This window comes from Corvus kubaryi, unplaced genomic scaffold, assembly GCF_017639235.1.
Source record: "Corvus kubaryi isolate FWS band 111438036 unplaced genomic scaffold, C.kubaryi_AGA036_p1.0 76, whole genome shotgun sequence".
Taxonomy (NCBI): domain Eukaryota; kingdom Metazoa; phylum Chordata; class Aves; order Passeriformes; family Corvidae; genus Corvus; species Corvus kubaryi.
The window spans coordinates 568,372-581,266 of record NW_024582063.1 but is presented as its reverse complement, the minus strand read 5'-3'; the positions used below and the strand labels follow the sequence as shown (position 1 = coordinate 581,266).

The following is a 12,895-nucleotide window of genomic DNA, read 5'->3' as shown; positions in this document are numbered from 1 at the left end:
TTCTGCTGTTCTCCCTGTTTTGAGATGGAAGCAGGGATGCAGGGATTGTGAGGCAGGATGGTGCTATTTCTGTACTGCTCTGTAATCCTTTCTTGATGTCTAGCATCTGGTTGATGTTTTGGAACAGAACACATCAGTGAATGGATGTTGTTGCAGAACTGCCTGTTGTAACCCTAATATCTCACCTCTGAGCCAACAGGCAACTCAAAGTCCAGCACTTTGTGTATGAATTTAGCAGGTATTTCTCTCTCTCTCCCTTGCTTCACTTCAGCTGAGTTTTATTTGCCAATTTTATTCCCAGGTTAGGTGGAATTAGAAGATCCATCAGTAGTTCTTCATAATCGGCCATCATCCTTGCTATCCTAAATATCTTAACATTACTAAGGAGCTTTATGAGGAGCACCTTGCTGCTTCTTTTCCAGGTTGCTTATGAAAATATGAAATGGCAGAGCTCTTGGTATGGCTTATTGCAAAACAGCCTTGGCAATGCTGCCCTTGTGTGAGGAGTGACCTATATTGAGCTTCTATTTCTGTAAAGAAATGAAGAACTTAAGCAAAAGAAATTTTCTGGCAGTTGCTTGATGTGTTGTTAAACCCAGGGAATTGATACCTTCCAGTATTATAAACTAAATATAACGTGAAATGTTTATGATCCCAAATGCCATATCTCCATTTTAGTTTTAGGATGAACAGAGTGTACATTTCTAGGTAGAATATGCTCACTTCTGGCAAATGAATGCAAAAGAATGACGAAAATAAACAAAGCTGCTTTGGAGTCTGTCAGTGTTGTTTTCTGCTCTGAACAGCCTTTTAGCTACAAACGTGTATCCACCTCTCCTTTCCAAAAAAAAAAAAAAAAAAAAAAAAAAGAAGAATTTTAACATGACCAAGCTGAAGTTAGCCTTGATGAAAACCCTGTTTTCCTCTAATAATAGATTTCATCTGGGGGGGGAAAAAGAGCACATAGTAAAATTAGTTTTGTACAGCACAAGCGAAAATGTAACATCAAAAATATTTTTAATACGTCTTGGAGCTTAAATTTCTGTGCTTTATATTATATTCTCTTAATATTTATATAAATCCTCTACTGGTTCCAAATATGTATGGGTCAATCACCAGAGTTTTTAGTGGACTTCAGAGGCTAAAAATCAGGCATTTAACAAGCTGAGTTGCAGCTCTGATTTCATAGTGACTGCTCTTACAGCTTTGTTATATGGCTGAGGGAAGAACTGGTAGAGGAGCAGAACTGATTTTTTGCTTCTGATGGGTAAATGAGTTGAGTAGTGAAAAAAGTCCTTTTGTTGTGCATAACTGGAACTTACTTGGTTAAAGCAATTATGAAATTTCAATATTCATAATTTTTTTTTGTTTCTAAAGGAAAAGCAGTGGTCTGAAAACCGGATGGACTTCAGTAACAGTTGTTCATGCGCTGGAGTTTGCAGTTATGCTGGTATTGTCTGGGCATGAAAAGGAGTGAAACAGCTGAAGTTCCTTTCCAGAATTCAGTCCTTACGACTCTACACATACATATTATTGCCAATGACTGTCCAAATTAAATTGCCCAGTGGCATAGTATAGAAAGCACACATCTGGTAGCTTGAGGTGTCAAAATTCAGGTCTTCTCTCTGCTTTCTAGTTAAGAGCTGACTGTGCTTTGTATTTGTTGAGAAGCTGTCATCAGTTTGCATCTGAAACATGGCAGAAAAAATGGCTTTGTACTTTATAGACAAGATTTTCTTTCTAACTGTCAGGATTGTTTTTGGAAACAAGAATTCAAATAGAGAACAACAACTAGCAACATTTTCAGTGTTATGTACTGACAGGAACATACTGGCCACAGCTGGGAGGAAGATGTGCCTAATTTTCATTTTAGCAGTTAGTTATCCCCAAGAGATGAAAAAGCTTTGAAAATCAAAAAGCTGTATTTTATTTAAAAGAGATATCTTTTTAAAAGCCCTAAAAAACCCTCAAGAAAATGTAAAACAAGTTGAGAAGAAAGGATCAAAAAGGTGGTATATAGCTTTTCCCACTGTATTTTTTTTTTCAGGAAAGTCCTTTCAGCCAACCCAGTGGCTTTGGCAGAGAATTTTGCAAGGTTTCTTCTTACCCTTAGGATATTTCCACTGCCTGGCTTTTACTTGTTTTCCTCCTCTTCACGTCTTCCCCCTCTCTGCTTTGCTTTGCAAAGACTCCCATGAGCTGGAAAGCCTGCCAGCTCTCTGCAGTGTTTCCTTGGCTGCTGCACCCTGGATTTTTTTGACTCTGTCCAGTTTTCCTGTGCCTTCAGGGTGTTCCCGTGTTGTTGCCAGTTCAGCTGTGTGCGCGTGTTACTATGCAAGTGGAGATGGACACATGTGCATTTTGATTCTTATGTAAAATTTGGATAAATTCTACCTGATTAGTTAATCCGAAAACCACCATTTATTTGGGGGTGTTGTTTTTTTTTTTTATGAGTATTTTTGTTGCTTCTATTTCACTGTACTTCTATTCACTGCTTGGAGTATAAAATACCATGCAAAGAACAAATGTAACTCCATATCCCAAACTGGGAAGATTGTATCAGGTAGTAAATTAGCAGCATCAGCTTTCTATTCTTACCTCTTGAAGGCTGTCTCTCAGAATGTTAAGAGGAAATTGGATATGTGATTCTTTTTACTGTAAACATAATAAACTATTATCCAGCTCAGAAAAATGACATGTTAGAATTAAGACTTCCATGCAGGTACAAATGCTGTGCTTTTGTTCTCGCTGCTGCTGAGATTGTTGATCAGTTTATCTCCTTGTCCTTTTAACAGTTGCTCAATGTTTTTGGTTTTCGCCTTGCAGCTTAGTCTCTTTCCTTTTCTCACCATTGTAGACAGTTGCAAGAGCAGCAGAGGCAGAAGGAGCTGGAACGGGAGAGGCTGGATCGTGAACGGATGGAACGGGAGAGGCTGGAGAGAGAGAGGCTAGAAAGGGAAAGACTGGAAAGAGAGCGCCTGGAGCAGGAGCAACTGGAGAGGGAACGGCAAGAGAGGGAACGGCAGGAGCGCCTGGAGAGGGAGAGACAAGAGAAGGAGAGGCAGGACCGGGAGAGACTCGAACGACTTGAACGGGAGAGGCAAGAAAGAGAACGGCAAGAACAGTTGGAAAGGGAACAGTTGGAATGGGAAAGAGAGCGAAGAATTTCAAATGCTGGTAAGATTTCTAAAACCCAAGCGTGTTCAACCACCAGGCTGCTCTTTATGTGTTTGGGTGATGGAGTGTGAGAGAGCCAACAAAGGGCAGTGAGTACAGTTGTGTAACAACAGTCAGTATTTCAGGCTTTCTTTTGCTGGAATTCCTTCCCCTTTTTTTATGGCAAGAAGTCCAAGAGCTTTGACTTTCCTGTCATAATTTTCCATTAATTCTGAATTAAATTTTTTTGCTCTATTTGCTCACTCTGTTGCCGTACTCTGATTGCATGGAAGAACTTGAATCATTTTGGGCACCTCCAACATTGGTTAAAGTGTGATGAGTTAAACTTTCTAAATATCTTATCATGGTTTGCTCTATTCAACAAATGTATTGTCGTTGCATAAGTCATAAAAAAACCCTAAAGGTACCAGGTTGAGTGTGTTAACATAGAAGGTATGTTCCTATAAAAGGCAAAGTAATAGTGTGAGAAATGCTTTTCAGTATGAAGTCTTGCTTAATTTATCATTGTGGTAACATTTCAGTGAAATGTGTTGTATGTATTTGTAGATAAGATAATGCACTGCCTGCGGAAATGTATCCAGTGATAACTGAAAGCTTTCTCATTTTGGTAATATAATGGAACATTAGTCAAGTGCTTGGTTGTTCTTCAGTCTCAAACTCAATTTACATAAGTCAGCTCATGGTGAAAGTCAAGGAATACTGTGTAAGTCATTTTAGAGCAGAGGATTTTATTGGTAGTTTTATTCCCAGTGCTTTCAATATTTGCTATGGAGCTTTTTCTGGGGAATAGAGAGATGACACTTGCTGCCTATGGTTAGAGTTTTATTAGTGGAGTTGAAACAAATGTTAAGATCACTACACTTGCTTGCAGTTTGCAACCAAACAGGAAGATAAAAGCTGGTAAAAGACTGATTGCTCAACCCTGTATCTAATCCATCTCACAGATGGGATTGGAGAAAACCTTCTCTAGAACATACTTGTAAATTCAAATGTTGGCACAAAAAGAGTTGGTAAAATTTAAAAGCAGCTGTTGATAATACGTAAAACTTTCCTAACAGTATTTTCACTTGTGCCTAATCCTCTGGTACTAACTGTAGTCTACATTTTTACATTTTGTTTGAATGCTGGTTTTGTTGCTTCATTAGCTCCCTTTTTCTCTTTCTCCTTTTTTTATCCTGCCTTTGCTGCTGCTTTCCATCTTCTGTCCAGCTCCATCTTTCGACAACTCCCCGTATAGCACTCCACTTCCTGAATACTCCAGTTGCCAGCCTCCTTCAGCACCTCCTCCATCATATGCAAAAGCAGTCTCAGCACCAATGGCAGAGGCCACACCGGAGTACGCTGTAGTGACTTCTGCACCACCGACCTCCACTCCCCCTACACCGCCTCTAAGGCACTCTGCATCACGTTTTGCTACATCCTTAGGCTCAGCTTTTCACCCCGTTCTCCCCCATTACGCTACGGTTCCACGTCCGCTGAGCAAAAGTTCTCGGCCCCCTTCTCCCGTCAGTGCCGTGGCGACTTTGCCTCCCAGCACAAAGCCCGTTGCCTGGTCCGCGCCCAGTTTCGCCCCCCTGCCCCCATCTCCTCCAGTAATGATAAGCAGTCCACCAGGCAAAGCTACTGGCCCGAGACCTGTCCTCCCAGTGTCGGCTTCCAATCCGGTGACCCAAATGTCCACGTCTCCCACGGCTCCTAACGGGCTTCCTGAAAACCTGGCTTATCCGGTTCCTTCACCTTCTACCTCAGGTCCAACGCCGCCTCTGCCACCTCCTCCCCCCCCACTGCCTTCCTTTCCACCTCTGTCACTCTCTGGACCTCAAGCTTCTCCTTCTCCCAACTCCCCGAATGCCTCGACTCCCTCATCCAAGCCTAGTGTTCTCCCTTCTCCCTCTGCAGCTACCCCTGCCTCTGTTGAGAACTCTCTAAACTCTGTGCTGGGAGACTCCTCTGCTTCTGAGCCAGTCTTGCAGGCAGCCTCTCAGCCGGTTGAACCTCCGACCCAGCAGGGTAAGGCTTTCTGTTATTGCTACTAATGCGCTAAGCAGGGCTGCAGGCAGAGCCCGTGGGTGTCAGAGCTCCTAACTGCCCCCAGGAATTAATGCAGTGCTTCCAAAGCTGCAGTGATCCTAATGCCACAGCCAACCACCCTTTGGAAGACTGGGGTAAGGGAAATGGACAAGCTCTGTGCCTAGGAGCTGATGTTCTGTGACATGTCATGAGTAAAATTCTAATTTCTTAAGAACTCACTGTTGTCAAATTCTTGCTTGGTAAACCCTGCTCTGTTGGTTTATTTGGAAAGTGGTGTTACCAGGCAGCATCATTAGTTTCCTAATGGCAGCCAACACAGAAGAACATTTGTGTGGCTTTGGACAGGTAAATGACCTTTAGTGAGGAAGAATTGAAATTTAGAAAGTAGTATGTGACACCTACAGCATTTCTTTCTGGACAGTGGTTGTATTTTGATACATGGCTGTGTGCACATACATATATGTGTGTATGTCTATAGAGAGAGAGGTCTTTCTGCAGTATTTTACCAGTGTAGCTGGTAAACTTTGGACAAAAAGTTTGATTAAGCAGGTGACACTTAATGAACGCTCCACTAGTATGATGGAAATGCATCTTACACGGGGATAAATGTCCTTGTTAACCTGAGTCCTGCTTTTATATTGATTTAATAGATAGAGGTTGATTTAATAGGTGTAGGTCTTTGTACAGAACTCTGCAGTAGCTCTAAAGGTGTGGGCAGAGGGGCTCCTGGGGGATAAGCAGCCTGTGGCTTCATCACACATAAGCCATGCAGAATAGATCCTGTTTATATCCTCCTGCCTTAAATGAAGATCTGAGCTGCTTTGGGATGGAGTGGGAAGAAAATGAATGGCCTCAGTTTAGGAAAACTCCTTTAGCTTCAAAACCCCTTCCTCAGGTGTTTGAAGCTGACTGGCTGCAGTTCCAGAATTCCGTGTTTCACAACTGAAGCAATCCGATACATAAAGTATGGGCAGACCTCCTCCCAGCTGCATTAAGAATCAAATGGCATTTACAGTGTCTGGGAGACCAGTGAGACTTTAAGATGCTCTCACAACTTGAGTATGGAATAAAAGTGTGCGCTTGGACAGTGAGTGATGCCAAGAGGGTTTAACAGGCTTTTAAATTTCTGCAGTGATTAGCAGAGTAGGAAACCAGAAAGACCTGTATGTGAAATTCCTGCCTTTAGAGATTGTTTAAGGTAGTTGTGCAGCATTTTTCCTGCCTTATGGCAGTTTGGGTGAGACAGGGGTAGGATCTGTGGAGGGGTACAGCTGTTGTCTAAGTCACAATTTCTTAAACTCTTCCTGTAACAATAACATGGTGATCATCAGAATATTCTATTTTCAAAGTACACTTTGGATAGCAATGTGAATATAAAGCAGTAAAAGAATGATAGATAAAAAATAGATGAGCTTCTTCCCATCAGCTTGAAATATGTCAGTCCTCTAACTCACTAATTAGTGTTTGTATTAAATTATAAAAGTTGATTGCTGGAATTATTTTAAAGGAAAGATTTACATACAGCTTAGAAATTAGCATTAGAACTCAAACAGTTCAGGGGTTCAGATGTTTGGGTGATGTGTTAGTGCTTGTTCATACAGTGAGATGTCACTCTGTTTAGCACCATGTGGGCACACCCTGTTGTTCCTCCTGCTATGATGCTCATGCTTGACCTGACTCTTTGCCTGTTTCCCGGTGTAAAGTTGTTCTTGGTTGCAGCACAGAACCTGACTGGAGGGGTTTCATGTAAATGTCTCTGGAACTGGCTGATCTCTCACAGCATACTGTGTAATACACTTAGTACATTGAATAAGAATATTTCTCTCCTGCTGAAATTCAGTGTTTTCTTGCCCAGTATCTTACCAGTTTTAATGTTTCATACCCTGAGCAAAAGAGCCACCATTTCAGTGAAAGGAAGACCTTTGTTTTCTAAATCCTTAACGTATTCTGTTTGCTTTGTTTGACACTAGGTGTTGTCCAAGGACCCCCTGCACCTCCTCCTCCACCTCCCCTGCCCCCTGGCCCAGCTCAGTCTTCAGTAGCAGCCCCACCTCCTCCTGGCCCACCACCACCTCCTCCACTCCCACCTTCGGGGCCTCCGCCGCCGCCACCGCCGCCTCCTCCCCTGCCCAGCCAAGTTCCTCCCGTTCCCCTGCCACCTCCTGCTCCCCCCCTCCCAGCCTCTGGATTTTCAGCGGGATTCGTGTCCGAGGATAATCGCCCTCTAACTGGACTAGCAGCTGCACTTGCTGGAGCCAAACTTAGGAAAGTCTCACGGGTAAATATAACTCGGCTTTCTTTTTGCAATCCCTGTCCCTGGTTCTAACCTTTGTTCAAGGTTGATAGCAGTATCAAGACATCTGGGCTAGGCTTAATTCATTATGAAAAAAGCATTACAGGATGTGCTGCCAGCCCATCCCATTCTTTATGCAGTTGTGTCTTTCTTGCATGTGAACTTTGCTGGTTTCATGAAGTCAGCTCTCGTTCTTTTGGCACATCTGCTGTCTTTTTGTGCACTCTGAAGGGTGAAGACTCCTCCAGTACGAGTGGAGGAGGAGGAGGCTCTGCTTCATCTAAAACAGATGGTGGCCGTGGAAATGGACCCCTTCCCTTGGGAGGCAGTGGGTTGATGGAAGAAATGAGTGCCCTGCTGGCCAGGAGGTGAGGAGCTGTTCCTGCTCTGCTCCAGCTGCTTAGTCATCACACAGGTGGGATTTGGGGTGCCTGCTTGCAGCTGGCTGAGGCTCAAATAGACAGCGGCTCATGGTTGCTTTGGGAACCTGATCATGTTTCATGAATAGCCATTTTTATTTGAGTGTAATCCAGTACTTCTGTGTAAGCCTTTGTGCAGCAGTAGGGGAGGGCATGCAGACTTCAAATTGCCCAGTTGCTTTGGCAGGAGAGCTTTGCCTTTGAAGGTATTTTGGAAGTCCTACTTAAAACACTAATTTTCAATGATCTGTCTATGAGGCTGTATAAGCCTTTAATTGCAGTAAACAGCATTCTTCCATCTTAAAGCCATGATGAGCTTGGTAACTTTTGTCTCTGCTTACAGGAGAAGAATTGCTGAAAAGGGATCAACAGAAGCAGAGCAGAAAGAAGATAAAGCTGTGAGTTGAGAAATTTTATCTAATTCACATTACTCAGTACAAGGATTATTAGAGAGATTCCAGTGGTGTACAAGGGATGATTTATAATTTACTGTATACAGTACTTTATGTGTGTATACTATATACACACATATAATCACTATTTTGTTAAGTGCTTGCACATTTTCTACATACAGTTGAGCAGAACCATTTTAAATATATATAAAAAGTGAAATAAATATTTAAACCGTTTTCTTGTGAATCTAACAGATTATAAAGATTTTTTTTTCTACCTCCCTTTTTTCTCTCTATTCCTTCTCTTCTCCCTTTTAATCAGGAAGAATCAGAGTCTTCATCTTCTAAGGTTTCTTCGACAAGCACACCTGGTAAGTAGCTCAGGTTTGTGAACTCTGGGATACAGTAATGCTGGAATCTAGTGACAAGTCTCAATCAGCTCTGCTGAATTTGGGAGCCTGCCTCTTCTCCCATGATTACAGCCTGGGATTTTGCTGTAGAATGAGTCCTGGTTCATAAGATGGTGGATAAAAAGAACATAACTGAATGCAGAATCTAAGTGCAGTGTTGAAATTCTTTGCCCATGATCCCTCTGCTGAAGAGGCAGAGTTTGGAACTGTGTAGCCAGCATCTCTGCTGCAGTCAGGCAGTAAGGAAAACTTACACATTCTGCAGTTGGCCAAGAGGTATTGTCAGCATGCAGATGTATTCATACTGTAAATTATTGTCTATCAAGAGACACTCAAGGCTTTCTTTTCCTGTTCTTTAGTAGTACCTTGTTGTACCCTCAGTTTCCCCGGTACCCTCAGTTTTCTCAGTACATACCTGTAAAAGGGGGAAGGATGTGCTGTATAACCTGCAGTTTGTCATCCCAAAAGGCAGTGGAAGCAGAAGGGAAGGAACTGGATAATGAATATACCAGAATTCAGTCTGTTCCAGCTTCCTCTCTTGATTGCTTGCCCATGTGTACACTTCTCCTGTAGATGATTCAACCACTTGATGATGTGCAGGCCTTAAGGTTGAAAACCACTGCGGTAGTGTGAGCAAAACGCAGGTGACACCTGGCTGGGGAATAAAACAGAGTGCTAGGAGTTGTGTGTCCAGATGGAAATAGCTGGCAAACTTAGTATTGAGGTACAGGCACTTGTCTAGAGAAGTTAGACTGCAAGGCAAGAAACGACATCACACAGATCAAGTTTTTCACACCCCCCACCCCCCTTTTTCTTTTCTCTTCGGAATCTGCTTCATTCTGTTCTACACATTCTGTTAAACAGAAAGGATATTAGCCTTAGGGAAACGACTGCTTTTGGAACACTTCTAATAATATAGGCCCAAAAGAGGGAAATTAAAACCAGTGGAAGTTGTTCCTTTAATTGGTGATGATAAATGAGTTTGATTAGCTCATCAAACCTGTTTAAAATGTCAAATGCATTCAGAATTTGACCATTTCCTTCCAGCTGAGAAATTTTGCTTCATTCCTTGATGTGAGATGCTCTGGTAATGCTGAGCCTCATCACTGGAACAGGTCTTTAAAGTGTTTTAAGAGGAATGCTTGGCATCCTTGAGCAAGCTGCAGCCATAGCAAAGTTTCTCAATTTTGTAGATACAGCTAAAATCCTGTTAAAATAACTCCTGTAGCAGGACATGTCCTGAAGACTGGTGTATAAAATTAAATTTAAGGCTTATTACTAGCATAAGCAGCTTGTACTTGGCTGGGTCACAGACTATGCTGGCAGACTTCTGCAATTTAGATATTCTCAGTATCCAGCTGCATGCCAGGGAATTTTCTGGTCAATATGAGACTCCAAAGGGGCCTTTCTGCCTCTCTGCTTGCCCAGCTTAGCAGAGCTGAGCAATATGAAAGAAAGGAACAGACCAAATAAACTCCAAATCTGAAATGAAAACTGATAAGATCAGTGGCACATTGAAGTCCTGAGTAAGTAATGATGGCAAATAATAACAATCCACGCTACAGAAAGACTGTTCTAACTTGTGCAGATTGTAAGGAATGAAAACAAATGCCTTGTTGCTGAAAGATATTCTGGTTGTGTCAGGTTGTATCATACCTGCTGTCACTTCACTGGAATTGGCACTGAATTAATTTTATATCATTAACAGTTTAGGAAAACTCCTTTAGCTTCAAAACCCCTTCCTCAGGTGTTTGAAGCTGACTGGCTGCAGTTCCAGAATTCTGTGTTTCACAACTGAAGCAATCCGATACATAAAGTATGGGCAGACCTCCTCTCAGCTGCATTAAGAATCAAATGGCATTTACAGTGTCTGGGAGACCAGTGAGACTTTTAAGATGCTCTCACAACTTGATGCATTCACAGATGAATGCAACAGGAGGTAGCTTAACATGAAAGAACTAAAGCAATGCAGTAAAACCAGCAAAACACCAAGCAGCTGACTTGAGTTGCCAGATGCTTGAAGTTTCCTCACATAAATGACACAATGAAGAGAAAAAGACAGTTTTTAATCTCCTCACTCTGTTTTCCAGAACTAACAAGAAAGCCTTGGGAAAGGACAAATACAGTGAATGGAAGCAAATCCCCTGTTATCTCCAGGTACTCTCCTTTTGTACCAGCTGTCTTTTCCTTGCATTTGCTGTTGTTGCACGTGCTCCTGAAGATACTGGACTAAAACAGTAAAGAACACTTTCATACTGTTAAAATCAAAATGTATGCCTTTAAAATTGCTGCTGTGAAACTGCTTTTGGCAGGTTTAGGTAGGAATGAAGAGTTACTGTTGGAGGATGCTAATAAGTGAAATTTTTGACAGTAAAATCAAAAGCAATACCCAAAAAAGTTTCTTTAGCAATTGCTGGTGTATAACCTGAATTAATAGGGTGTATATTTGCCTACAGCAAAGTTTAATTCTTTATTTGAAGTCTGAAATTTCCTGCAAGGGGAAACCAAACTCAGTGCTGCAGTTCATATATTCAGTAGTAAATCTAGTGAATAGATGTTCTCTTTTCTATTTCTTTGCTAGTCATAGAATGGCTATCTGGATATTTAAGCCATCTTGGTAAGATTTGATTCTCTGACAATTTTCAGTAGCTGTCTTGTACCAATCTAAGAAAGTCCATTCTAAAGGAGCATAGAACTATTGTACATCCTTCAGTGCATCAGCCTGTCTTTGGTAATTTGTCAGCTGAACTTTGGTAGGCAGGGAGTGTTTTGGTAGGCAGTTCAGTAAGTGAAATGGCTGCTTCAGCAATTTTTTGGAGGTATATTTAATTGTTGTTTACTTTAAGCAGAAGGCTTGTGGTTCATTTAGAATTCCTGTATATTGTGTATACAGAGGTTAAAGGGCTCTGACCCCTGATAATCTGAGAAAGTTACCTGAATTTCTTGAGAGAAAACAAAAGAACGTGTTCAACTTGGGAATGCTGTGTTTGAAATTACTTGAATTCTTCTCAAAATTTGGCTGTTGGAAACAGCTATGCAAGATTGGGTGATCAGGGTATTAAAAACAATTGTTTTCTAAGTGGCCTCACTTGTAGTTGAGGTTGCCATTGAGGTCTTCAGTTCTAAAATGCAACACTAAACACTCTCAGTATCTTTGTCTGTCTTTCAGAGTAAATCCAGGAGTTTCAGGTGTCTGCAGCCTTGGTTCTGGTTGCTTTGTTTTTTGTCAAAAAGCAAGGTGCCATTGGTGGTGATGTTCTCCCTGCTCCACTGTCAGTGTAACAGAATACTGCATTGCCTTTGGCCTTGACTCTGCCCTGCCCTCTTCCCCCTCCTCCCCAGTAGGTGTGACCTGCTTTAGCCAAGGTCTTGTGCTTGATCCGCTTCAAAATGTGGCGTTGAGGGGAAACTTGTCACAGAAATAATTGGTGTAAGGAATCCTAAAGAGCATTGTAGAGTTTGTATTGTGTAAGACAGCTGCTGACCTGGCCCTTTGGCTACAGATACTTTCCTCAAATTGCTTATCCAGAGGCTAAAGGGATTAATAAGTAGGGCAAGTGTCTATTATCAGACTCTTTTGGGGAGTCTGGAATGTTCTGAAGTCTTGATTCTACCTTTCCCCACAGCCGTAGGTTCTTGTAAACTCTTTCATGCATCCAGTTTTACTGATCTTTTTCCAGCTGGTGAAATTCAGGGGTTGCTGAGGTCTGTTTAAAAATGTTTTCTGACCTAGAGGAGTACAGAGGATTTTTGAGGTTTCTCTTAGAAGTATTGAGACTCTCTCTCCATCAAGCTTTTGTCTTCATTCCTCCAGTGGAAAACGCTGATAGAATTTAACTTGATGTGAGCTTCCCTGGGTATATACTCTAAAAGTACTTCCAAAAGAAGAATTCTGTGTTTATTTAATGTCAGTATTCTTTTCCAGTGCTGTCATAACCTGCTGGAAGGTGCCGTAGTACGTACTTTAGGCCTGCTGGTACAGTTTTTTAGTCAGTGTTGATGGATTGCTCTACCAGGATGAGGAAAATTTCATAGCAAGAGAAGGTGTTAGAAGAAGTAGCTCTTGAATATCCTTGCATTTTTCTTCATTCTATACATTTGCCAAGTCTCTCTCAGCAAGCAGCTTGTTAAAGTAGCTTTCTTTGAGTGAGTTAGTCAAGGGGAGCTGCTGTT

At 41.8% G+C, this 12,895-nt stretch overlaps 1 protein-coding gene across 11 annotated transcripts in view; it reads left to right on the top strand.

Moving 5' to 3' along the window:
• The window catches only part of ENAH (ENAH actin regulator), a 90,977-nt gene that overhangs the window by 68,704 nt on the left and 9,378 nt on the right, over positions 1-12,895 (top strand). For 5 of the 11 annotated variants that reach the window (XM_042051512.1, XM_042051510.1, XM_042051511.1 and 2 more), the window contains 7 exons: positions 2,858-3,177; positions 4,387-5,187; positions 7,179-7,486; positions 7,733-7,869; positions 8,264-8,318; positions 8,635-8,683; positions 10,813-10,879. In XM_042051512.1, the coding sequence (XP_041907446.1) occupies positions 2,858-3,177; positions 4,387-5,187; positions 7,179-7,486; positions 7,733-7,869; positions 8,264-8,318; positions 8,635-8,683; positions 10,813-10,879 (1,737 nt within the window). The remainder of the gene's footprint in view (positions 1-2,857; positions 3,178-4,386; positions 5,188-7,178; positions 7,487-7,732; positions 7,870-8,263; positions 8,319-8,634; positions 8,684-10,812; positions 10,880-12,895) is intronic. The other 6 variants (XM_042051518.1, XM_042051515.1, XM_042051517.1 and 3 more) reach the window with 2 other exon arrangements.